The sequence below is a fragment of the Arvicanthis niloticus genome, chromosome 21, assembly GCF_011762505.2.
Source record: "Arvicanthis niloticus isolate mArvNil1 chromosome 21, mArvNil1.pat.X, whole genome shotgun sequence".
Taxonomy (NCBI): Eukaryota; Metazoa; Chordata; class Mammalia; order Rodentia; family Muridae; genus Arvicanthis; species Arvicanthis niloticus.
In genome coordinates this window covers 50,659,295-50,686,635 of record NC_047678.1, presented here as the reverse complement: position 1 = coordinate 50,686,635, position 27,341 = coordinate 50,659,295, and the positions used below count along the sequence as shown (strand labels likewise).

At 45.4% G+C, this 27,341-nt stretch overlaps 1 protein-coding gene across 1 annotated transcript; it reads right to left on the bottom strand.

Annotated features, from left to right (window-relative positions):
- Window positions 1-1,586: 1,586 nt before the first annotated feature.
- Window positions 1,587-26,985, bottom strand: Rab12 (RAB12, member RAS oncogene family). Its single transcript, XM_034484289.2, has 6 exons — window positions 26,598-26,985; window positions 13,107-13,167; window positions 7,328-7,466; window positions 4,931-5,020; window positions 4,260-4,364; window positions 1,587-2,907 (listed from the first exon to the last, which is right to left on the bottom strand). Exons 1-6 carry the CDS (start codon window positions 26,968-26,970, stop codon window positions 2,794-2,796), a joined length of 882 nt encoding a protein of 293 aa, XP_034340180.2. The 5' UTR covers window positions 26,971-26,985; the 3' UTR covers window positions 1,587-2,793.
- Between the last annotated feature and the right edge of the window lie 356 nt (window positions 26,986-27,341).

Here is a 27,341-nt window from a genome sequence, read left to right as displayed (position 1 = left end):
TGCTGGCAGGGGACACAAAACAAAGACTGTTCTTATTTATGTGTATGCCTGTGTGAATTATGTGCACCATTGTGTATGTGTGCCACATGTGCATATGTGTGAACCATATGAATAGATTCCTTTGGAGATCAGGAAGCCTAGGAGCCCCCTAGCAACTGGGATTGCAAGCAGTTGCGGACCGCCTGAGGTAGGTGATGGGAACCAAACTCTTTTTTGTTTTTTTTTCAAGAGCAGCAAGTATTCTTAAACACAGAGATATATGTCCAGCTATTGGCTTTCTTTTTCAAGACAGGGCCTTGTAACTCAGGCGCCTTCTGTACTTCTGTGCCTCTGCTTCCCGAGTGTAGGATTTCTCTACAGGTACGTGTGCCACCACACCTGGTGCCCACTGAGATGTAAACATCAACATGGCAACCAGGTCCCTTCCTTCCCCAAGTTCCTTGCATTTCTCATCAGGAAGAGGGAGAGCCTGGCAAGTATGGCTTCATAACGGGATCTAGTATGAGCAAGAACAGAGTGGGCCTGGAGGTGACAAACCGCAGACTATGGTACGTTTGTAAAAATGTCTTTTCAGGACTCTATACTGATGCATCTACATCATTTTTGGTGCAGGAGCTCAATATCTTTAAGCACATTTTTTGCGTGACACCATCCCTAACATCCATCTCCACAGCCTTTTATCTTCTCCACCACCACTCCACCCATTTCACCCAGGCTCTCAGCCCCTCCCCCTTTCCCAGCATGCTCCCTACCAACACTCCACCCATTACACCCAGGCTCTCAGCCCCTCCCCATTTCCCAGCATGCTCCCTACCAACACTCCACCCATTACACCCAGGCTCTCAGCCTCTCCCCTTTTCCCAGCATTCTCACTCTACCATCACAACCTAGCTCTTAGCCCCAGCCCCTTCCCAACATCCTCTCTACCCATTACATTTTGGCTCTCAGCCCCGCCCTCTTCACCGAGCCAATAATCATAGTCCGGTCTATGAATTTCAGGACACACAGAGTGGAATTATATAGTAGTCATTCTGTAATTGGCTCATTTTACTTAGGGTGACGACGTTAAGGTTTTTACACCTTACCATTGTTATCACAGTATATGGTGGACTGACTTTGATTTAAAACAAATATTTTTGAGGGGATACGAGACAAGGTCTTGCTGTGTAGCTACGGTTGGTGTGGAATGTGCTAGGTAGACCACGCTGGCCACGGTATTTCTGGCACTGCCTCCTGCGTATACACTGAATAGTATCCATTATTTCTGAATCACGTGCGACTCCCCACTGTTCAGTTGACAGCCATCTGGGTTTTCCTGACTTTGCACTACTGTGAAGACTGGTGCCATAGGCACTGCTGGAAGAGTTTGTCTGATACCCGATCTGCTTCCTGAGTGCACACAAACCTAGAAACTGAGTCGCTGGATTGTGTGAGAGATCCATGCTGAAAGTTCCAGAAACTGCCAGTGTTTTCCATAGAACAAGCACATCATGCTTTTCTTACCAAAAAACACTCAGAAGATTAAGATGTGAAAGAGACTGTGGCATGTGTAACTTATAACTGCACAAACACATGGCAAATTCAACTGTCATTCATAAATACAAAATTTTATTTGCACTTCATTAGTGTAGAAAGACCACGATGCTTCTCATACCACAACACTCAAGACACGCCAAGTTATTCAAATACATACTTATTTACCTTGACTAAACAAAACAGTGCAGTTTAATAAAAGATATACCAAAGATAGAGTTCACAAATTCCTTATCAGACCAGAAAAAAAAAAAAACCCTCAAGGAAAAAAAAAAAAACAAGAAAACTCGAACACAGTCTAGGCTTAATAGGAATAAGCTTCACCATCAAGGGGAGAAGTTCATCATTACAAAGATACAGAATGTTTAGGCAAATGCATGTATTTTCCTTGATATACTAAAATGTAACTCCTAAAATCCCTTTAAACAGGATTTGTGTAGGACAGCAGTGTGATTTTAAAATCTTTTCTATAGTTTCAAAAATGCTTCTTTTTCTTTATCTCTTTCTTTCCTTGTGATGATGGGGACTGAATCCAGAGACTCATGTATCCTGGACAAATGCTCAAACACTGAGCTACAATCCCAGCCCTTCGGTTCTTTCTCTATTGACTCTTTTTCATTCTTAAAAGCAGGTCACCGCCAATGGGAAACCAACCCCCAGGATTCTGCAGCCACAGGACCAAGTCCAATCCAGTCCCCTATCCAGGAAAACCTTCTCACTAGCCCATATGCAATTTCACTGGTGGCTGTGAAGGGAGCTTTGCTTTGGGGCAAAGACACTCCAAACCTTGAGATGTTACATGGAGAAAGCCTCATAAATAAAGAAAAGGCGGTTGTCATGTCTTCCTTTTCAAAAAAAATCTTCAGATTTTCATTTTGTAGATTTTCATTGAAACAGCAAGTGAAGCACCAGGTCCTCTATTCTCATTGGAGTGTCTGCCTTGTAATGTAATTAACAAGGACATTTATAGTACTTGAGAAATATTACATCTTTCTTCTCTCCCATTCTTCATATTAGAAGTACTACGTCTCCCAGTGTGTGCACACTAGACACTGGGGTAATGAGGAAATATAATTTGAAGGGAAGTGTGTAACTTATATAACCCAACCTTACCCAGGATTGCGTATTTGCATATTTACAAGTTAGTGTATAGCTGACTTGGGTTACAAAGTGCGAAAGGAAATTGTCACGTGATTGTAGTGCAGAACAGAATGTTTTCCCCCTTCTAGGAATTGCTTGCACCATCTCCAGAGTATCAAATCAACAGCATCGGACATGTGGTCTCGGTGGAGGCAGCTCTGGTGGGATCTCGGGCTCTGGTTGTAGGGAAAGGATGCTATTGGATAACTCGTTTCTCAAAACATCGAGAGGCATCTAAAGGAGAAGAGAGCACAGATATACCTCAGTCTTGCAAGTGACAGGAATGTCTTAAAAACTTTGATTTCATGTGTATGGGTGTGTTGTCTGCATGTATGTCTAGGTACCACATGCCCATTAACCAAGGAAGCCAGAATGGGGAACTGGATCTCTGGTAACTGAAGTTATTGATGGTTGTGAAATGCCAGATGGGTGCTGAGAATAGAACCTGGGTCCTCTGGAAAAGCAGCCAGTGTTGTTAACCACTGAGCCATCTCTTCAGCCTTGGAAGTATTTTGTAAGGTTCTTTGGAAGAGGCTGGGACGCAGCTCGGTGAGAAGTGTTTGCCCAGTATGTGTGAAAAGACCCAAGGCTTGGTTCCTAGCACTATGATAAAAACCACCATTTCCTTGCACAGAATCTACTATGATGAAAACTCAGTGGAAAACTGGTCTGTTGTGTAAAGAAAGAAGCAACTTCCACCAGGTACGTAAACAACTGTTCATTAGAAACTTCTGATTCATGTCACATCTGTGAGATTCTACGGGCTGGTCCTGGGGCCTTAGTAACATATTTGGTTAGTGCTTAACAGCCCTCTGCACTGAAGTTTCTACACTGCCAAATTTAATGAAACTCTGAGGAAAATACCTAGAAGGAAAAAAAAAAAAAAAAAAAAACTGTGTCTGTAATGAACACCCACAGCTGTCATTAAATGCCACAAACACGCTGCAGCTGTTTTACTCTGAGTCATCTATCGATTTCAGGTGGTTTCAGAGTTCCTAGAATCACCTTTCTGGTGAACATTAAATAGTGGCTGGAAGACATCCAACTGTTGCTGATCTGTCAGGCTGCCCAGCATCCTCTGCAAAGGACTCTCTCTGGAGAGCGGGGCCTGAGGGAAGCAAGTGGCAGTGGCCTTTCTCTAAGCTAGGAAGACTGCACACTGCTCAAGGTCTCCATATTAAACTTAATTCTTGTGGCAAAGAAGAAAAAAAAAAAAGAAAGAAAAAGAAAAGGAAGTGTCAAATAAACATGGAACTTTATTTACATATAGTGCTGGAGACTGAACCCAGGGCCTCGTGACCGCACACAACACTACACTCTCAGGCCCAGTCTATCTATGTACACAGTACTGCCCAGGAATCCAGGGCCTCAAGGAAGCTAGGCAAATGCTCTACCACTGAGCCACAGCCCAGCTTCTCACAGCCTTACTCACCACAGAACATTCTATCTCAAGGCAAAGCAAACAGAATGTCTGTCGACTCTAAGGATTCCACAAGCCCATGCATGAGCAACAGCCACCGTGGCAGCCAGCTGAGCAGACACATCCATCTACCCACCCACTCTTTTTTTTTTTTTTTTTTTTTTACCTTTTTCAGAATATCATCAACGAGTTTCAGAAAGATCTCGTCCACATTGAAATTGTCCTTGGCACTGGCTTCGCAGAAGCGCATCCCGGTTATCTGCTGTGCAAACTGAGAAGACACGTGCCTGCTTTAACCATGAGGTGCCGCCCACACCGTGTGCGTGTGCCAGGCTGCACCTCTGACAGGACCACAGACTCTGGTTTACCACTAAGGGGGGGTAGGTTCATTTATGCTCAAATATTGAGTTCATAGGGACAGCGAATTCACGTAAGTAAACAGCAATGTATAGAACAGATCTCTAGAGACCTTTAAATCCCATTATGTGTGTAAGAGTCTAAATGTACAATGTATCTGACACTTAAAATGTATCACTGTGTCTCTATGATTAGATCCTTAGTAAAAGCCAAGGCAGGAGAGATAAAAATCATGAAACCAAATCTTATAACCTCCAAACACTTGTTCTGTATAAAATGCCAACTTACATAATAATACAGTATATATTAATGTGCTTTTGCCCTCTGCGTCAAAATGAACCCAAAGAAGAAAACAGGAAGTGAACAATGGGAAGGGCAAGCCTGGACAGTCTCTGCACCCACTGTACTTTGGCGGCACACCAGTGAGCTCTGAGAGGGCTGCAGAGGGCAGGCGCTGCCTGGGAACCCACACTCACGCACCTTTTCTCCTTGCTGCCTGGAGATTTCTCTGTCTGTTTCACAGTCCAGCTTATTTCCGACCAGGAGAAGCTCAGCATCCTCGGAAGCATACTGTGGGAGTGTTTAAAGACATCACGTACTGACAGACAAATGCAAGCTCAGGACTTGTCACCTGTTACTTATTGTGCCTTCTCTCCCACTGTATCTGAGCATCATCTCCTGGGGCTGGACAGTGTTTTAGCAAGTGCCTTCTGAGGGGCGTCAAGAATGACCCTGGCCTTGTCCCTGTCCCCAGCCACTCTTAAAACTGTTAAGAAAATTATTTAAAATGACAGGCAAAGCCATGTACTCAAAATGGCCAACTGTAAAAATCAAAGTTCAACAAAACGGGCAGAGTGAAGCACAGAGCATACAAACCAGCAAGCCTTCCCTTCTGCTCTCGAACACTGAGTGACACGGGAAGGCCCTCCTGTAGAATATCTGGTGACATATTTGTGCTATAATGAAGTTAGCATTAACTCTACAATTGGGGGAAAAAAATAAAGATTTATCTGCAAGGACTTAAACTGTAGGCACAGCAGGATTGTTCTCTTTAAACAGTGTTAGCACTCTTGAGTAATTCACTCCTAAATGTGTACGTCTACAACATCATTTGAAGTGACTGCATGGAAGGAACCTGGGGAACCATGGTCAAAGTACTCTGGAGGCTAGGAGAGAGGGTGGGAGGCAGCAAGACACTGTCCTGACTGGCTGGCACATGGGACAGCCTGGCTCAGGGTAAGCATTTCAGAAATGATAGGTCTTAATGGCCTTGGTTGTGTGCACCTTTAATCCCAGCACTTGGGAGGCAGAGACAAGCAGAACTCTCAGTTCAAGGACAACCAGGGAGGGCTTTTCTTTACATCTGTGTTTTGTGTGTGTGTGTGTGTGTGTGTGTGTGTGTGTGTGTATGTGTGTGTGTTTGCATGTGGCAAGTCTGTAAAGGTCAAAGGACAACTAGTAGGCTTGGCAGCAAGCATCTTTGACAGACAAATCCTCTCACCAGACCCAGGATGATGGCTAGCCTGTCAGTTTTTTCAGGGATTTGAAGGTTTTTGGTTTTTTTTTTTTTTTTTTAAACCCTGACTCTTGACTTGGGCCTATGCACAAGTCTGATGGATGGGCTTTTGATGTCATCTTCCCCCTCAGATGAGGGGCCCTCTAGAGTTAACCACCTTCACTGCATTTGAAGAGTTGCAGAGCAGACCACGAATTCCCTTCAATCATTTCCCCACATCCTCGACCATCTGCTTCTTTATCCCATAAATATCCCTAAACCTATTTGGGGGAGGTGTGTTTGGGACTAGGGTCTTCTTCTTCTTCTTCTTCTTCTTTTTTTTTTTTTTTGTAGTTTTTTGAGACAGGGTTTCTCTGTATAGCCCTGGCTGTCCTGGAACTCACTCTGTAGACCAGGCTGGCCTTGAACTCAGAAATCCGCCTGCCTCTGCCTCCCAAGTGCTGGGATTAAAGGCGTGCGCCATCACTGCCCGGCTAGGGTCTTCTCCATTCACGGCCTCCTCTCTGCAGAGCAGGTGGAGGGAGAGGCCTGTCTCTGCTCCACTCTTTTTGGTTACTGAGATTCTCTGTGTAGCTCTGGCTGGCCTGGAACTTGTCATGTAGAACAGACTTGTCCCAGATTCTCTGAGATCTGCCCACCTCTGCTTCCTGAACACTGAAATTAAAGGTGTTTACTGCCATGCCCGGCCCTCCTATTTCTTACACCCTAACACACGGTGAAGAGACACAACTGAAAACTTGTAAAACCAGGGAAGAACTTTTTCCAGAAGCTGTAAGACATACAAACACAGGTCTGAAGTCAATTTTACATGCCCTGTTTTATGTGTGCTTGTAACATAAAAGAATTGGGGACAAAACCTCTGAAACTGTGGCCAACTGTATCTACACGGTCACATTTCAATCCCAAGTGCTGTCTTCTAAAGGTGCATTTGCTACACACATTTCAAGGAGGAAAACACAGTTCACATTACCAGGATTTTCTTCATTCAAAATTGAGTAAGAACTCAATATCCAGCCAAAGGAAATCTCTTGTTCAAAATGAGGAACCAAAAGACGTCCATGCTGAGGATGACTAGACCCCTGGGTCACCCACGGGCACCCCAACTACAGAGTGTCCACACAACCTTTCCTGTTGAGTGTAACTCTGAGGAAGCAGCAGAAAGAGCAGGAGTGAGGATGGGCTTTGAAACCATGCAGTCCATGGGACTGGAATGTGTAATGTATCCCACCAGTGCCCAGTCTGTAGCGAGGCTGCAGTATGGCTTAGATGACTTCAGTCCACTGTGGATGCTGCATGTTCTGTTCCCTTTAACAGTGAGGCACACACAGGCTGAAGGCCGTGACGGGGAATATGATGCTCACCTTATCAATCATCTTCATCCACTTTGGCAAGTCATCGAACGTCTCTTTCTTGGTGATGTCATACACAAGTATGATCCCCTTGGCACTTCTGTAATAGGCTGAGGTAATGCTGTTAAATCGCTCCTGCCCTGCTGTGTCCCTAGGAAACAGCAGTAAAAATCAGTTCTCAAAACCACCAAGGTAGCCAACTCCACCTTCCAGTGCAAACACCTGCTGTGTACTTCTCCACCCCAAGGGATGGGATGCAGGGTGGTTCTCCTCTGAGCCTTACAGGTGGACGAGGAAAAGGTCAGGCTGATCTACACCATTAGGAGACACACGGTATATGGATTCACAACTAAACTGCACGAATGGAGACAGATTACCCACTGAGATCAACAACCTTTCCAGCCTGCCACGCTCCATCAGAAAGTCACAACAGGAATGTCAGGACATCAAAACATGGGGTCATGTGTGTCTTCAAAACAACAGGGAGACGCAGCACCTACAAACCCCCTCAGTTCCCACTCCCCTCCGAAGCTCACCCCCTGACCTGCTTTTGGTACCTGACTCTGAATGCCTGCAGCATGAAAAACAGTCCTTAGAATGACTAATCTGCATGCCCCCAAATACTCAGGTTATTTTCTACCCCTCAAAGGTACTATATGCTAAACTGTGTCAACCACACATGACTGAGCAGCAGGCAAAGAGAAACGTTGATTCCCTTCAATGAGTTATTAGCTAACTACCTACTGCACATCAGTAAAGAGCCACTTTATTTATTTAAAATTTTAAATATTGGTTTATTTTATTTGTATGAATGTTTTGCTGCAAGTGTGTACATGTACCTTGTATGTGCCTGGTACCTGTGGAGGTCAAAAGAAGGCATCAAGTCCCTTGGAACTGGAGTCAGGGATGGTTGAGTCACCATGTGGGTACTGGGAACCAAACCAAACCTGCTTCCTTTGCAAGAGCAACAAGTGATCTTAACTGCAGGGCCCTCTCTCTCTATCTTCCACAAAGGGCCATGAGAAGAACACTGGATGGTTATAAGATAATCAACTGTTGACAACAACTGCATGATGCTGGGAAGATACAGAAAATCCATACACGCTCTCTCCACCTTCACCTCTGGGAAGAGGAGTCTTCATTGTAATGATAAAGATCTCACTGCTGAAAATCTGGGTTTTGCTGTCATGGGGTCTTATCCTCATTTCTGTCTTTGCTTCTGGTACAAGCTGAAAAATTCCTGAAATTCCATTTTTTCCAGTCTTGTAATACAATACTTAAAAAGATTTCTAATTATGTGCATGTAAGTGTATGTACAATGTCTGTCTGTGTACCTGAATGTGGTGCCTGAGGCTTCAGACCCCATGCAGGCAGAGTTACAGGTCTGTGTAAAAGGAACCAGACTTGGTGAAAGGAACCAGAATGTGGGTCCTCTGGAAGAGCAGTGGCAGCTAGGCACAGTGACAAACGCCTTCAATCCCAGAACTCGGAAGGCAAAGGCATCGAGCGCATCTCTCAGTTTGTGGCCAGCCTGGTCTACAGAGGGAGTTCCAGGGCATATGAGACTCTTTCTCAAAACAACAACAACAACAACAACAACAACAACAACAACAACAACAACAACAACAGCAACAACAGAGCAATGTGTGCTCATAACTTCTGAGCCACCTTTCCAGCCTTGGTTCAAAGATTTTTATTTGCTAATACATTCATGTAAGTGGCACTAATTTGCAGGACAGGGAACCAACTTTAATATGAAATGCACCACCTCTTCCAAGCAGAGGACCAAGGGAAACCTGGGGGCATCCTTAATACCAGTTGATGACTACAACTTGACCCCTACAGTGATGACTGGGTTCATGGATAATGACGTGGCCTGCCAACCAACCTGTCAATCCTACTTCCTGTCTCAAGGCAGGAGACGTATTTCAAAGGCTTCAGGTCCATTTCATCACAGTAACTTGAGAGAGATGACTCAGCAGTTAAGAATGCATACTGTTCTTACAGAGGGCCCATGTTTGGTTCCCAATACTCAAATCTGCCTATAACCATAGCTCCAGGGGATCCAACACCTTCTTCTGAGCTGCACAGGCATCTGCCCTCATGTATACATATTCACACACACACACACACACACACACACACACACACACACACACACAGAGAGAGAGAGAGAGAGAGAGAGAGAGAGAGAGAGAATTAAAGAAACTACATACTACTGGGCACATTTTGTTTTAGTGACACACTGAGTAGAAATACTTAAGTACTGAGGAAAAATGGTGCTTTAAACACAATCAAGGAATTAAAAAGGTGTCAGTGACAATATGTAATGTTAAACCACGACAGACAACTGAAGCCTGGAGGTTCTAAACGTGTAGGACTCGTTAGTACAGTATTTTTCATTTGTTTGACCACAAAGACAAATAATCAAGAAGAATCACAGTTGTTTACAGTTCCTCTGTGGCAACCAGGGAGGGAAAGCTCTGCCCTATGCACAACAGTCCCCCTGTCCTCAGACGGTGCTCCAGCTGGTGACAAAAGGTACAGCAGACAACACACAAACGTATAACAACAACAGCCCTGGGATCTCCCTGGACTGCAGGACAAACAATAGACACTGAGTCCCTGCAATCTACAAGTCCAAACATGTTCCAAGACCTTTCTGAGTACCAGCATGCCACTGCCACACATGAAAAATTCTACATGTGACCTCAAAAGATGCAGGCAGACTAGAGATACTGTATAATACTATCTATCTTGGGTTGGAGAGATGGCTCAGCAGTTAAGAGCACTGACTGCTCTGCCAGAGGTCCTGAGTTCAATTCCCAGCAAACACCTGTAATCCGATGTACTCTTGTGGCATGCCTAAAGATAGTGACCATATACTCACATACATAAAATGAATAAATTAAAAAAAAAAAAAGACATGTATCTCCGAGTACATGCCAAACAAATGTTTAGACTTGGGACCCACATGCAAGTCATTTTCATTGTGCCTATGCAAATATATTACAAACACCAGTGGTTCCAAGGATTTTGGAAGAAAGTGTCCGATCTGTACTTTTATTAAAGAAACAATAAAAAGGGAGCCTGACCCCAATGCTGTCTGTACTATCAAAATAGTAAAAAATGATTTCTGTCACTGGGCTATGCCTCAGGCTCATTTCTTATCTTTTAAATTAATATTTCAGAAGAAAGTCTTTTGAGTACGACATGATTAATTATACAGCCGGTGTAGTATAGAAATAAGATCACTCTGAAAATCCCTTCAGAAAAAAGAGGTTGCGATGGACTGTTAACTTGATCAGGGCACTGGTGAGTCACACAGCCTGCTGTAAGAAAATGTCTGCACAGAGACTTAGCTAACAGTAAGCCCAGTACTGAACAAGTGACACCTCAGTGGGCCGGGCACTCGGCCTGAAAAGCCAGGAACAAGGAGCAGGCGGCAGCTGAGCACCACATTCCCATTGTTTCTGGGCTGCTGAGACAGGAGCAAACAGCTGGCTTCCAACACACGTCCTTTCCACTGTGAAGACTGTACCTCCTTAAACCATGAGCCAACACAGACCATCCTTCTTGTAAGTTGCTCCCGTTATGGTACGTTTTAAAAGGAAGGAGGAGCTTCCTAACTCAACACTGGACTAATCCAACACAAGTGTGCGATTAGCTTTTTAGTAAACCCAGAACACACCACCGCTCTTCCCCAGTGACTGTCACCAGTGGCATGTCGACAGCTGCAGACATTTACAGGAGGGTCAAGAGGGCGGAGGACAGTTCTGGGGACTAAGAGAAAGGTGGTCTGAGTGTGGCTGAATATACAACCAACTTCATGGACCAGGTTTCCTTAAGGGAAGCCAGGAACTGATCAGACCCAAAGCCACTCTAAGAGAGGTCAGACAAATCAACAAAAGGGACTTGAACATTCAGATATAGCTAAAAAAAAAAAAAAAAAAAAAAAAAAAAAAAAAAAAAAAAAAAAAAGCAACTGTGCTCTAATTACGTATACGGGTGAGAGTGCCCTTATAGGCCAGAAGATGTCTCATGTTCTAGAGCTGGAACTACAGGCTGTGAGCCACGCAGTGTGGGTGCTGGGAACCAAAACTCAGGTTCTTCACAAGAGCATAGCTGCTCTTAACTCGCCAGCCCCAGGACATAATCTGCCTGTCACCCACTCAAGCCAGCTGTGACACATCTGATATTACCTTCATTACCCTTCTCAGGACAAAGAACAACAGCCACAGATGTAGTCACAGAGGTGGACATGCCCTGAACCCTTCAAAAGCTGTCTTTAAGGAGCTTACGGTGAGAAACAGCAGCTTATGTTAGAGACTAAAAGTTTATGTCTATGGGTGTTTTTCCTGCATGTATATGTGTGTACTATGTATGTGCTTAGGGCCCAAGGAGGTCAGAAGAGGGTGTTGGATCCCTGGGACTGGAATTATACAGCTGTGAGCTACCCTGTGGGTTCTGGGAATCTGGGTTCCAGGTCCTTTGGAAGAACAGCCAGTGGACTTAATTGCTAAGCATTCTCTCTCCAGCCCATGAAAGCTAATCTTATGGACAGCGATGAACTATACAAAGATTGTTACTTTGTGGACTAGTGTAAGAAATACTTATTTTTTGTTATCTAAGTATTTAGGTAAAACTGTTAAAAACAAAACCATAAAACCCGAGAAGCCCTTCTGTGGGTTACACAGTTGCAGATGACCAAATGAAAGTGATTACCTCAGGACGCCAGTTGAGCAAGGCTGGCTTGGCTGCAGCTGTGCCCCAGACAAGGACATGGATGAAGGATGGAGACATGCCACTAACATTCAAGCGTTAGATGACCGGTGATACCACAGATGCGGCAGCGATTAACGCAGATGAAAGCAAACACACACAGACGGTGGACAGACAGTCAGAGCTGAGGGCAACCTGCCAAGAGGAGTTAGTAAGCTGAGTGTGTTGCTGCAACACTGTCTTGAGAACCACAATGCATTCTCCAAACAGCCGAGCAGGGCTACCACTAAAGGACATGGGCCAGACCCCTGCCCTTTCTTCCACAGAGGCGGCCAGTAACATTGGTCGGGTACTTCTAGCTGCCACTGTAGGTTGTTAATAGGGAAGAGAAGATTTAAGCACTGACTACTGTTAGAACACAGCTGGTCTGGCCTCCTGTTCCAACGCCGAACTGAGGGTCTTCTCTCATCGGATGGGGTTTCTGGGTCCCCTTCTGGTATGCAGAAGAGGCCCCAGTTACACGGCACCCACAAGCCAGCAAAAAAGCGCACGCCTGCCGTACTATGTCCACACTGCACCAGCACAAGGGCCCTTGAGCTGCTTGTGTAGGTGATGTGTTTCCCCCACCTCACAATAGGGTTATGAACATACTGGGATCTTTTGAAGACCATGCAGTAATTTAAAAATACACAAAGACACACCTCCCACGCAGTAGCCCTGGGGGTGAAAGCCAGGGCCTTGTACATGCCAAGCAAAGAGGTCTAGCACTGAGCTGCATGGCAAGTGCAAGGCAAACGATCATGCAACCACTTCAATGATGGAGTCTGGAGACAAGTCAATGATTGGAAAACACAGGCAGAGAGGCTCCTGCAGCTCTCAGGATGATAGCACAATACTCATGTGCAAATGAAGTGTGAAGGGAGGAGCGGCTCCCAGGAAGTGCTGCTCATCTGATTTTAAAGGGAGTGAAGGGAAGAAGGCAGGTGAGAGGGCTCAGGGGTTCATTTTAGTGGCCAAGTGTGTAGACTGCTAAGCATACAGGGCATGACTGGGACCGGCTGCTACTTACCAGATCTGTAATCTAATCTTCTTCCCTCTTAGTTCTACAGTCTTGATTTTAAAGTCAACACCTGCAGAGAAAACACATGACTATGAAGCAAAGCAATAAAGACACAGTGTATCAAAGAGCCCTTCTTATGTGTAGAGAAAAACAAATGAATACAAGCAAAGCAATAAAGACATAGTGAGACACAGTGTATCAAGGAGTCTTTCTTATGTGTGCCTCTCAGAAAACGAAAAGAATTGGGGTACCGCAAAAATTTAAAAGTGAGAGGTCAAGGGTGCCTTGGTCTCAGTGTGCAAAGGCCTGCAGCTGCAGGGCTTTCTTGAGCTACACACGCAGCCTAGAAGCCACCCCCAGCCCCAGCTTATTTTAGCACCTAATTTATGACTCCTGATTTTAAACAGCCTTTGTTTGAATCTAGAAGCTACTAATATATTAAAATCGTTAGCCCTCAACTAGTATTGGTAAGAATGTGCATGACTCAGTATATTACAGAGGAACAATTGTTATAGAAATGTTTATAGTAAGCCAGGTTAGGTAGGCAGCCTGGACTCCTAGCCTCAGAAGGCTGAGGTGGGGCGCACATGAGGCAGGCTGGATAACAAAATAAGAGCTCAGCACAAAAAAGAAATCTACTCATCTGATTGGCATATTCAGTTTTAATTTTTATTCATTTTTAATACTGCAACCAAACCATCACATACATTTTTCTTTTTAAAGATCAGTAAGCTTCAAATAAATTGCAAAAAAATCCAAATTTCATTTGTATATCTCATCTGACATCTTTTAAGTTATAGAAAAAATATTTCAAGCCACACTTTTTAAAAACACAGTATTTACAAGTAGAGAAATGAGATGCTCGCTGACTACAAGTACTGGAAACATTTCCCTTCTGGGTCTACTCCCCAGCTGCCTCCAGGCCTCAGGCAGACGATCCCAGGCAGCAGACATGTGCAGGTGGAGCACAGCCAACACAGTGACTCTGCCTGTCCTCTGGTCATCCACTTTGGGACCTGAGGCAGCAGTGGTCAGATGAGGATCTGAGATGAACAGAAAGACATGTGACTGGCTTTAAAATTAGCAACACAAGACGTGTTTATAATATTGAGCTGGTGGGCAGTCCCTAGATATATGACACAAAAGTTCCATGAACATAAAATGTCACAGTAGAATAAAGGAGACAGGTCTCCTGTATTTCTTCTTAAACATTTGTTTGCTTTTTGTTTGAATCAGGATCTCTCTTTATAAATAGCCCTGGCTTCCTTGGAACTCACTCTGCACACCAGGCTGGCCTTGAACTTACAGACCCTCCCTGCTAGGATTAAAGGTGTGCGCCACCACACCTTGTACATTCTTTACACCAGACTGGCAAGGCTGACTAACAAAACCCTACTTTTAGTTCTCCAGCTGACTGCTTCCCAAAGTCTACTGGTTCACAGGCATAGCTGCGAACCCAGGAGCAAGGAGCAGGTCTGAGTAGTCCGAGATACCTAAATGCCTCACTGGAAGTGGCAGCTCCTTAAAGTGACACCTTGGAGGCATGACCATACTGCCGCTCTGACTAATAGTCAGAGGCACATCCTGGTGACAAACCACTGCCTTTAAAATAGTACCCTAAAATTGTGTGATGTGAATTATAGATCAAATTCAAGGTGCCATGACCGCTTTATTTCACTTTTTAAAAATTAAATTACGGGCTGGAGAGATGGCTCAGAGGTTAAGAGCACTGACTGCTCTTCCAGAGGTCCTGAGTTCAATTCCCAGGACCCGCATAGTGCCTTACAACCATCTGTAATGGGATCTGAGGCCCTCTACTGGTGTGCATAAAGATGGTTTACTCATATGTGTAAAATAAATAAGTAAATACATCTTTTAAAAATTACTTGTTATTTAATTTATTGTTTGTGTAGCTTGTGAGAGTGGAGGTCAGAGGACAATCTGAAGGAGTTCATTTTCTGTACAGTGTGGATACCAGGGGGCAGGTTATCAGCCTCCAAGGTGAGCCCTCACACACAGCCGCCCTCCAGCCTCTTTGATTTTACGCTTCCCCGACTTCAAATGAATGTTTTCAGAATCTGAGTTAAGGAAGACGAAATGTTTGTAAATATGTTCTTTTACTGAAGAGGATTGGCCAGTGACATCATCTCTCCTGAGGTCTGCTTCCAGTCGACTGACAGAACCCTTCACAAGGCCAGTGCAGGTTGTCTGTGTCCTGGGGACAGTTTTCTTTGCTATGCCATGCTGGGCCTGCACGTGTCCTGTGCTCTCCACGCCTTCTCAACTGGTTTGAAAAACCTGCCTGTCTTAGTAGCTCTCCATGAGCATCATGTCTCTACCCAGGAAGCGTAACGGACGAAAACAAAAGGATCAGGCATTAATACTCCTCAGAGTCTGGAAATGTAGCTGGGTAGCAGATACTGAACCGGACAAGGAATCTGCTCAGCCACTGAGAAGGACTGAGTGTGCGCACAGTGTGACCACAACCACACCGTGGCTGCGACAGAAAAGTCCCGGTGCAGTTAAGTGGCTAAATCTCTAAGTGTATGAATCAGGGCCAAAATGTGGCTAAGTGTAGCTGTTGCTCTCAGTGAGGAGGGCCCAGGTTCAGTTCCTAGCACACACATGGCAGCTGACAACTTTCTGGATCTTCAGTTCCAGGAGATCTAATGCCCTCTTTTGACCCCGGCAGGAGTTGTGTGCACATAAGTGCTGCAGGCAAACCCACTCATAGCCTAAAATAAGTAAATCTAAAACCAAACCAAACCAAAAACAAAAACCCAAGTCTATAAATGGTAACAGCTCATTAAAACTATCCCTCTCCAAAATAAATAAATAAGCAAATAAGTAAATGGATGGATGGATGGATGGATGAATAAATACAAGAGCCAGGTGGAGCATACCTTTACCCCAACACTGGGGAAGCAGAGGTAGATCTCTATGGTCTAGAGGCCAGCCTGGTGTACAGAGTGAGTTCCAGGACAGCCAAAGAAACAAAAAGAAACCCTGTCTTGAAAGACCAAAAAAAAAAAAACACAAAACTGTCCCCTTTAAGTAAAATCATCTGCACTGTACCTAACAACGGCTCCAAGTAGCTTGTAATAATTGGAAACTTAATCCAACTATGGCTTGGATACACGTCTTTGTATTAATACAAGTATGCCATCGGACATGTCTAGAAACCCCGCCTCCTAAGTATAAACTGACTCCATGTTTGTGTATCTGCAGCATCTGCAGGCCACAGAAACAGTAATGGTCCTTAATGAATCACAGCAAGTCATCAACAGTCTCAACTGTTTACAGGAGTTTTGGGGACAGTCAGCGGAGACAGGAGTGGAGAACTACGGACTCAAGGGACAAAGAGACTGTCACCCTGTTTCTTAGAGGCTTGATTAACAGGCAAGTGACATTCCTCACTAACCTTCAGCTTAATGGGGACAGTCCCTGCCCTGGGTCACACTGACCCACATTAATACACCACACACTTGGCAACAAAGTGCCTTTCCCTGCCATGCACTCTTAGAGAACCTTCTTGTCTGCCCAGAAACCTTTTAAATCCTAGATTTCCCAAGGATTCTTCCCTGACCACATCTACCCCACTCCTACCCCAGTTCCGGGTCTGGCACTCTTCTGGCCCTTACAGCATCTTTCTTTGCTGGCCTCACCCATAGGCTGTGTAATCCCAAAGACCCAGCATCCTTGGCTTCCTGCCCAGACTCACAGTAGGCCTCTTTTCTCTATTAAAAGCTGTGTATTCAAGAAGAAATGCTGACTAATTTAGGAAAAATTAGGGATATTCAGGACTGACCAGTTTGTTTGCTTGTTTGTTTGTTTTTAAAGAGGCAAAGGAGACAGATGTGAAATGGAAGCAGCAGATATGAACACTTGGGCACCAATGTGTGTGTGTGTGGGAGCAGACACATTTTACTTCCTGTATAACTGTGTGAAGGACAGGCAGTTTTACTAGATTGCCCACACTCAGCCCAGGAATCACTATGGTAACAAATTACTTTCCCCGTCACTTACATGGAGTGGTTAGCCCCTAAGTAGATTACTCTGGTAACAGGGACCCACATTTAAGCTTACAGTTGTTTAGAAATCATCTGAAAATAGTTTAGCAATGTTTCCAGAAAGGTTTCAGCTTACAGGGTTAGGCTCCCTATCACCAATGCCAGCATGCAGTCTCTGAGGTACTGTGGCTCAGGCTCAACCTTCATTTGTTTTAGTAGCAATGACAGTTATATCTGTCATTTCTAGTGCCTTGCACCCCAAAGCATCCTGTGCTCATGGCAGCCTAGTCAGGTGGGCATTGTCCTATCATCTTGCAGGGGACATCGGATCAGAGACAAGAGGGGTAAATGACGCAACACATGCTTACACAACAGCAGCAGAATTCAAGTTAACACTTGTGTGCATTCAAGTTCACACTTGAGTGTACAACAGAAGGTTGTTATAAGATCAGATGTATGGCATGTTCTACAAATGGCCCATTATCATCCTATCACCTCAGGAAGCGAGCCTCTCTTTGTTCCTTCTGGGTGGTCTTTCATAGCAGAAGGAATTGATGCCTAGGAAGGCCAGAAGGAAAAACATTTCCAAAACATTGTTTCTTTTGCTGGGCCCTAAGAAGTACAAAATGAAAACAGCAGAAATACAGACTCCTCTTTCTTCACATTCCTTTCCTGTCCAAAGAAGAAATAACGTTGGGGCCCACGTCTTTGATAAGAGGCAGCCTCCTCGATTCCCTGTCCAGTAGGTCACCTTGCTTCTCTGCCAACCCAAGACCTCAGCTTGTCCCAGACTGCACTGGAATGTACCCAACATTAACACAGCTATGGAGTCCCGGGCTCTGACACAGGTCTCCATGTAAAAGGCTGTGACACTATAGTTGCAGCACAGTACTTAGACAAACAATGTCAGCCACTTTGGACATTATATCCCTGCATTGATGGTGAGAGACTAAGAGAGGTGTCAAGACCATAGAGGCAAACCCAACACTGGGTGGGAGGCACTAAGTGTGTGACAGACAGCTCTATCTACTATTGTTAAAGGAAATGTGTTTCCTGCCCAAGCTGCATGGCCCATGAGAAGAGTAGGGGTGAGTCGAGCCTGCACACCATGAAGGAGAGGGAGATGCGCCTTGCTGCCTCCGGACCTGCACAATAACATTGTATCAATCCCAGAAAGTACATTATGGGTGAAACCTCACAGATTTGGCTGATTTTTCTTCCCTAAGCTGTGTTACTGTGAGGATTCAGTAAAACTAAAAATAATATTCTAATTATGAAATCTTGTGATCATTTCTGAAAAGACACCATTAAAGAGCATAACTGGGGATGGGGGAGGGCTGGACAGACGGCTCAGTGGTTTAAGAGCACTGGCTTCTCTCAAAGAGTACCCAAGTTTGGTTCCCAGCATCTACATGTTAATTTGCAACTATCTGCAACTACACTTCAGGGAGACCTGTCAGCTTTTTCTGGCCTCTAAGAGTATTGCACACATGCACTGCAGAGACATACTTGCAGGCAAAACACCCACATACATAAAATAAATGTTTTAAAAGGCGGCAGTGTAAACGGACCATGCTTCGTTACACAAGCTCTCTGGACTGTGGACAGCACAGGTCCATCTGCAGCTCTGCCTTCTCTTTCATTCTGGCCTTGACAAATGCAAACCACCCTGGGACGACTCCCCCCCACCCCCACCCCCTCAACCCTCACAAAACAAAGGACACAGCTGCACATAGGAGAACACACAGCTACAAGAACCAATAGCCAGAGCAACCACAGCCACAGCTACACAGCATAGGGCAGGGGAAGTGGGGATTGCTGAGTGCCCACACCTCCTGGAGGGAGTTCTGTTTTCACGGGAGTACAGAGGAAGAATCTCAGAAAATGGTGTGCTTCTCCCTTTGTAAGTAAAAGGACCAAGAACTGTTCTGGTGTTTGCTGTGGTCCAGGTTCTACTCTAAGAGCATAATGTGTCTTATTTCATTGCCGTGTATCCCTTTAGTGAACTTTATTATACACAAATAAATGAAACCTGACACCAGTGGGCGTCTGCTACTCCTTGGGCCACAGACCACTCTAGTTCTAACTCAAGAGAGGAAGAAAACATTTACAGAGGGAAAGAGCTGGGGAAAGCCAGGTGCTCAACCAGCTTCACTGAGGCTCAGTGCAGGCATTGTGAGGTGGTTGACTTCACCAGGATTGTGCCTGACACTTGCTATTTCTTACTCTACGATGTACACACACACTGTGTACATCGTAAGGGTACAGATTCTGCATTTTAGCATTTATATAGAAAACAGAATGATGGATTACCTTTCTGGGCCAGGTACTTAAGACATGGTACCCCGTTTATTCCTACATTGTAAACCTGGAAGAGCAGAAGGTTCCCCCTAACCCACCCTTCTTTCTTTCTTTTCTTTCTTTTTGAATTTTTTCAAGACAGGGTTTCTCTGTATAGCTCTAGCTGTCCTGGTACTGGCTTTGTGGATCAAGCTGGCATCAAACTCACAGAGATCCTCCTGTCTCTGCCTCCAGAGTACTGGTATTAAAGGCGCACAACACAATGCCCGGCCTCCTGCAACCCTCTTTTAAGGTACGAGGGACCTGAGGGGAGTGGTCTGCTTTAAGAAGCATTAGTCACAATGAAGTCCAGGTACTACCTACCAAACTCCCCAGCATAGAGAAAGGCCATTATGGCTGAAGTATCGACAAGAGCTTCTCTTTTTGAGGGGGAAAAAAAAAAGACTACTGGTTTCCATTTTATTTTAGTTAAGAACAGGAGAGAACTAACTTCCTACTCTACAAAAACATGACGGGATGGTGACATCATGGGCTTCTGGCAGAGTTCAGAGGTTTCTCCATTAAGAAGGTCCAGGGACAGGAAGGCTCTCCATGCCCACCCGCCAGAGGTCCACTGGAGCTTGTTTTACTTTTAGTAAACTTAGGAGCACAAGGGCTGGAATCAGCAGCCTGTCAGAGTCAGACTGAGGAGGACGGACAGGGAGACCTTTCAGCCGCACATACACGGTTCCTGTTAGGTCTGTATTGTTGCTTCCTGGCTTTCCAGGATTAAGTACCAACATAGCCACACTTGATTAGGGTAGCTGGTCTGTATATACTTTTGTTTTCCAGTTGTTTTTCCAACATCAAAGCTGTACAACAGAAAGAAAACAGGTAAATGATCAATTTCTTCGCTCTGATGAGACACAGCAGCTCTCACTCTTTCTTACACTGAACTGCCAGTTTCTTTGTGACACACATCCCCTCTGAGAGGATAAGCCAGGTGTTAGCTTTGTGCCCTAGTTGAACGGCTCCCAGAATTTGAGGTGTTCTGTGATGTAGATACACAGAACACCTCAAAAATACCTGCTTAGTGACTACTGTACAAAGCCATGTCTTCTTTCCTGGTTCAAGCCAAAGTTTAGTTGGAACAACTTATCTGATGCCTAGGCAGTAAAACATCTCTCACTGATCATTCTCAAAGGAGCCTCTTTGCGTCTCCAGCCCGTTCCCGGGCTTCCAACAGACTGCTTCTGGCTGACTCTACAGGCTGGAACAGGGGCCTTTTCTACCCTGACCTCATAATAAATAGAGGCATAATAAAAAACGTACCTTCTTCTGTGTGAGAAGCAGAAACAAAGGGGAAGTTTGGGGGCCAGGTCTAACCAGATTTTTTATTTTCCCTATAAAACTGACTCCAAAATCTATAGCCTTTCTCTGAAAGATAGCTTTTAAGTAGACAGAAAGATAACCAGGTGTCACAGAGCAGACATTGCACAAGCCTGTGGGCTTACACTAACCCACTTAAATAAACCCAATAACAGCGGACCACTACTCCCTGGGCCGGTGACCCAAACCTCAGTTCCACTCACTCTCAATTCTTCCTGTTGTCACGGTACATCACTCTGGCAGGGGATAGGGTGACTCGGGAGGCTGTGTTGTTCTTCTGATGCTTGGGAAGGGAATTATGGACATTCTTCCCTAGTTCTCTCTGTGTGTTTTATTTTATGTGCATGGGTGTTTTTGCCTGCATGTGTTATCTGTGGTCCACATGCATGCCTGGTGCTCTCTGAGGTCAGAAGGGGGCGTAAGATCTTCTAGACTGGAGTTGTATACAGATGGTTGTAAGCTGCCATGTGGATACTGAGTATTGAATCCAGGCTCTCTGGGTACTGAGTACTGAATCCAGGTCCTCTGGAAGAGCAGCCAGCGTTCTTAACTGATGAGACACCTCTCTAGCACCCCCTCTCAACAATTCTCAGTAGATGGTTTGCAAGACCGCACTTTAAGTACAGTAGTGCAAACAAAATAAAATCAGCTTCAAGTTTTAAGCCAGAATAGTAAGTTCATCTTGACTCTTCTCACCTAAACCTCATGTGATGGTACATGACTTTAATTCCAGCACTTGGGAGGTAGAGACAGGCAGATCTCTGTAAATTAGTGGCCAGCCTGGACTACAGAGCCAGTTCCAGGACAGCCATTGCAGAGAAACTCTGTCTCAAAAAACAAAAGTCCCAGACTAAAGAGCAGAAGAGCCAATTTCTTCCATACGCATTCTGAAACTTCTAGGTGAAGTTAGACATCTATGCTGACATTTACAGGCAAGCCAGATAGCCATTTCTGCAGGGACTTAGTCATTCACTTGTTTTATGGGCCCTCAATTCTGTTGTCAGTTCAAGTATTCCAGCAAGGGTGGCCTGGCCCCTGTAGCTGAGGCATATCCCATCCCTGCATGATCTAGCAAAGACATCCAGGAAGGTATTAACACAAGGACTACGGCCAATCAGTTTGCATCGCCTCTAAGTACTTAGTTGTCTTCTGAGACCAGGCCTTGGAACTTAAACTCAGCAGTGCATAGTCTTCTGCTATGAGACCTTTTCAAAGGTGGGGCTGGGAAGCTTTAAGTATTGCTGCAGAGGTCAGAGATCCTCAGAGGGAAATCCAAAGAGCTTTAAATCTGCTACCTGATCTTTCCCAATTTTTTCTATCTTCTTCATTCTCATTCCTCACCCTCCCCTCCTCCTCTCTTCTTTCTCTTTCTCTCTCAGCTAGTGACGGTGGGATTTTAAAATGTACTTACTTGGCAAAATAAAAGAACTGATGACCCCATGGCAGTCTCTAGCATTTTTAAGGGGAAATTATACTGTCCAGAAATAACAAGATTCTAGTTTAGACAGCCTTACATCAATTTACTTGTGTTCCAAAAGTTTTAGAACATTTTCATACACATAATGAAACCACAGAGCCTAGACAGAAGTCTAAACACAACACTTAGGTCTCACATGCCTTATAAATACTACAGGAAAGTCATTTACTCCAGTAGTTTAGGAGAATGTCTAATCAGCCTGGAGCTGGAGTTACAGGAAGTTATGAACTACCTCATGTGGGTGCTGGCACACAAGCTCTGATCTTCTACAAGAACAGCAACACGCTTAACCACTGAACCATCTGAGACAGGGTTTCTCTGTGTAGCTCTGGCTGTCCTGGAACTCACTCTGTAGACCAGGCTGGCCTCGAACTCAGAAATCCGCCTGCCTCTGCCTCCCAAGTGCTGGGATTAAAGGTGTGCACCACCACTGCCCGGCAAAACTATACTTCTATTTGAACAGAATTTTTCTTTCTTATTTACTTTATTATTATTATTATTATTATTATTATTATTATTAATTTTTTTCGAGATAGGGTTTCTCTGTAGAGTCCTGGCTGTCCTGGAACTCACTCTTGTAGACCAGGCTGGCCTCGAACTCAGAAAATCTGCCTGCCTCTGCCTCCCAAGTGCTGGTATTAAAGGCGTGCGCCACCACTGCCTGGCTAATTTATTATTTTTAATGTGTATTTTGCTTGCTTGTACGTCTGTGTACCACATGTATGCCTGGTGCCTGAGGAGGTGGTGAGCTTCCATGAGGATATTGAAAATCGGACCCGAATCCTTTGTAAGAACGGGTGCGCTTAACCAGAGCCAACCATCAAGCCCTAAGCTATACATTAAAAAAGTTATTTATACTAAATTTAGGGGATTCAGTACAAGGAAGACAGAACAGGAATTCAGAACCGCTCTTCTATTTTCCACCCAGAGAGTGATCATGTAAACTTGCACATACCTAGGGAGTCACAGCACATAAAATATGCTTACAACAACACAGGTATCCAGGGAAGGAAAGTGGATGAGTATGTCAGACACTGTCTAGGCCAGAGGTTCTCAACCTGTGAGCCAAGAACCCTTGAGAGTTAAATGACCCTTTCACAGGGGTCATTATGAATATTAGAGATCTTGCATATCATATATTTACACTATGATTCCTAACAGTAGTAAAATTAGTTAGAAAGTAGCAACAAAAATAACTTTATGGTTGGGGGGGGGGGTCACCACAACATGAGGAACTGTATTAAAGGGTCACAGCATTAGGAAGGTTGAGAACCACTAGTCTAGGCAAAGAGGAAACTAGAAAAACTGGCATAGGAGCCTGTGAGCTCAGATGGGTACTGATGTCTACAGCAAACAAGCTTTCTTTTCCTACCTTTCTATCTTCATAAACACTGCCCCTTTATTAATTATTAATAATCAGCACTGGCTGATTATTCCAGTTGTATCAGACCAATTCAATTCTGCAAATACAAATCTACTTGAAAAATCATGATAATTTCCATTAAATGATTTGAAACACTGTAGCTTTTCACGTCCTTGTGAATTCTGTGTTTTAAACCCAATAATGCCCTATTATTAATCATAACAATAAAAATATCAACATCTCACTGATTCAAACTTTACATTCATCTACCACCACAGATCCTACGGAGTTCCACTATTTCCTGTCACACAGGTGTCTGATTTCCCGTCAAAGGTCTGTTTCAGGAGCCCGCCTTCTAGCTTCTGAATGACAGGGGCCATGTCCTCGCTTCTGTGACCCATCTTGATGTACACATGCTCAGGGACTGTGGTCTCTTCCAGAAGCAGCCTTGACCTAGTAAAACATCAGGGAAGGCACTCCTCTTTGTGGGGCTCTTTGTACTAGGATGAGAAGGAACTAGAAAACAGGCCACAGGAAGACCTATGAGCTCCGTGCAAACAGTAGCTACAAGGATATACCACACCTAGGGTCATATTTAAACAGCATTTTCTAAAGGAATTTAAGGAATGAACTTGGCTCCACACGGTTCCGTGGGAAGGAATCCTCTAACAAGCCCTTGGCCCCAGCCAGGAGGCTTGCGAGTTAAGTACTCTTCACTGTTCGTCCTCCCCTTGAGCACTGTAATCTAGCTCCTACTGGCACCACTTGCACACTGAGCCCACGCTAGGCTTCCACATTACCCCACAGGCAGCACAACACCCAACACACAGCAGGTGCTCAACAAACCACAGGCTTGCTTGAAAAAAAAAAAACAAAAAAAACAAAAAAAACAAAAAAAAAAAAAAAAAAAAAAAAACCGCCACTCAGAGGCAGGAGCTAGAGAGGCACCTGTTAGCATTTAGTGTCTTCAGGCTTTCGTTAAAGCTATGGTCTTTCTCTGAACTCTCCACCATCTTTCTCTGAACTCCCCACAACAAGAAACAATTACTGAAATTAGTTACTTTAGGTTGCATATGAAGTAAACAAAAACATTCAAGGAAAAAAATTCAGCCACCCTCAGTGTGGGTAGACACCTGTGTACGTGTAGATATAATTATGTGTGTACTGAGGCCTGTTTCCACTCATTTCCACATAGTCTATGTAATCCCATGATGTCCCAGGCTAGTTTCACTTTGCCAACAAGGGGAAAGTTCACAGAGCAGGCCCACTTTTCTCAGGAGGCCAGGTCAGGTCTCCAAGCAGACACTTCTATGTGCCTGCCTTAGGAAACCTTCCTAGAATGTGGGTGTGTTGTCCTGAAGGGCAGCTCTCTCCACCCCTTCCAAAACCTCACCCCACTTCCTAGTGCTGTTATCCAATTTCCCTTCCACATTAAATATAACCATTTACCTTTCAATTTTGCATATGTAAGTGTGGGGCTATAAACAACTGGTAATTCTCAACTGCATTCAAGCTTACTGCACTTATGTCAGAAACAAAACAATATAAGCCTCATTTCCTGGTTAATAACTCCCTGTATACTCTTATGATCCAAGATTGGATATTTGCAGCGGGTGTAATTATGTTACTGGGTTCTAATAACATGTCCCCAAGACAAACATTTAAAAAACAAACAGGGTAGATGGAGCATAAATATTTCCAAAATGGTCTGGTTTTTTTTTTTTTTTTTAGGCATTAAGGGGCATACTCAAAAAGGAAATTAAGTCAGTGTGAAAATCGGAGGTTTAGTTTTCCTGTAAGTACTTAGAACTCTGGTAGTTTTATTACTCGACAACTTACTAATTAAGATCTAAAAGAAAGACCCTAAAATTCTCTACAGAATTCTCATCTCAAAACGGGAACCATCAATGGTTACAACGGAAAATATGTGTATTAGTATTTAGCTTTTCAAACCTCCAAGCTGAGACTTTGTTTGTTTTGAGACAGGGTCTATCTATATAACCCTGACTGTCCTGGAAATCACTGTGTAGACCAGGCTGGCCTCAAACTACCTGCCTCTTCCGAGGGCTGGGATTCATAACTTTTGATTCTGTCCAGTCTCTCCTGCTTATTACTCCGTGTCTTCTATAAAGTCCACCAAATGAGAGTTTTCCAGGCGTATACATGGGCACAACTGTTTCCTATAACCCTGACAAACCTCTATGTCAAGGCCTGTCTATCCAACGTCACAAAAACATTCCCTTGCAGTTTCAAATCCAGATCCTGAAGAAGGTAACCGGAGCGTTACCCATGGATTTCCCGGTAATTCACCGAGCTCGGGTGAGTGCCGGGGAACCGTCCTCACTTTGCCTGTCTACCCGGTTATTTGAGGTCAAGGATAAACACAGCCGAAATCCTTTTGCCCTACATTTGTGCACAAAACAAGAAAGAGACCCGGAGTGCAGCTTTCGCGCGAACGGTCTCTGCAGTAAACTTCTTTTCAGTATACCACGAAAATAGACGGAAAATGAGAAAGCAAACCCTGGCCTATCCTTCCAGCCCGTGAAGCTCCGAGGTTCGGCCCGCTTAGGATGGTGACCCCGGAGGCACTGCACCGGTGGGTGGCCTTCGGCTCTAATTTCGGCTCACAAAGCCGTTTTTCCTGGGCGAGCTGGAGTAACGGACCGGGAGTTTCCGCGGATGCATCACTTGGACCTCATGACCAGAGAAGGCTGCAGGAGGGAATGTCGCAGCTCTAGGGGGTCGGACAGCCGTGGAAGGGCCACGGAAAAACTCGGTCTAGCCCCGGGAAGAGGGTCGGGCTCCCACGGGAACCTGGACTGTGCGCAGCTCGGATGCCAAAAGTGCCCACGGCGGGAATGGCCGACTACCGGTGGAATAGCTCAGCGTGGCCCCGGGAGAGGGTCAGAGCTCCCACCGGGACGGGGACGGGGACCGGGCCCCGACCTCCCCCAGGCCCACCCGCCACAGGCCCGGCGTACCCACGGTGGACTTGCAGGCCTCGCAGAACGTGTCGTCGGTGAAGCGCTCCATCAGGCTGGTCTTGCCCACGCCTCGGGAGCCGATGATGATGACCTGCAGCTTGAAGTCGGCGGGTCTGGGGGGCTGCTTCCTCCGGCGGGCCTGGCCGCCCGACAGCGCCGGGGAGACCGCGCCCAGGCCGCCGCCCGCGGGCCGCCGGTGCAGCGCGGCGCTCGGATCCATGCACGCATACGGCTCGCGCTCGGGCCGCTGTCCGCGCGCCCCGGGCCCCCGCGCACCCTCTACCCACTCCGCGCCGCCGCCGCCGCCGCCGCCGCCGCCGCCGGGAGTCGAGGAAGGGAAGCAGCTCCTCCGCAGTAGCGGCAGCAGCATCCCGGACCGGGAGGGGCAGGAAGCGCAGGCGCGGCGCCACGCGGGACCGGAGCGCGCCCCCTGTCGGCCGGAGGACCGAGCCGTGCGCTCCGCTCCGTGGGGTGTAAGTGTGTGTGGAGTGGGTCGCTCTCGGTCACCCCTGTCCCCTCGGCCCTTCCCCCTCCGCGCACTTAAACTCGTGGTTTACCCTCACCGTGCACAGTTCTCAAGAACCACACACTTCTTTTTAGCAGCCCGTTCCTGGAACACGTCTCACTTTTCCTGTGTGGGGTCCCGAGGAATCAGCTATCTTAACTGGGTTGCTGTCTTCCTCAGACACTTGAGTTACAGTCCGTCAAATTCAGTGATTGACATGCACCTTAGGGGAAGCC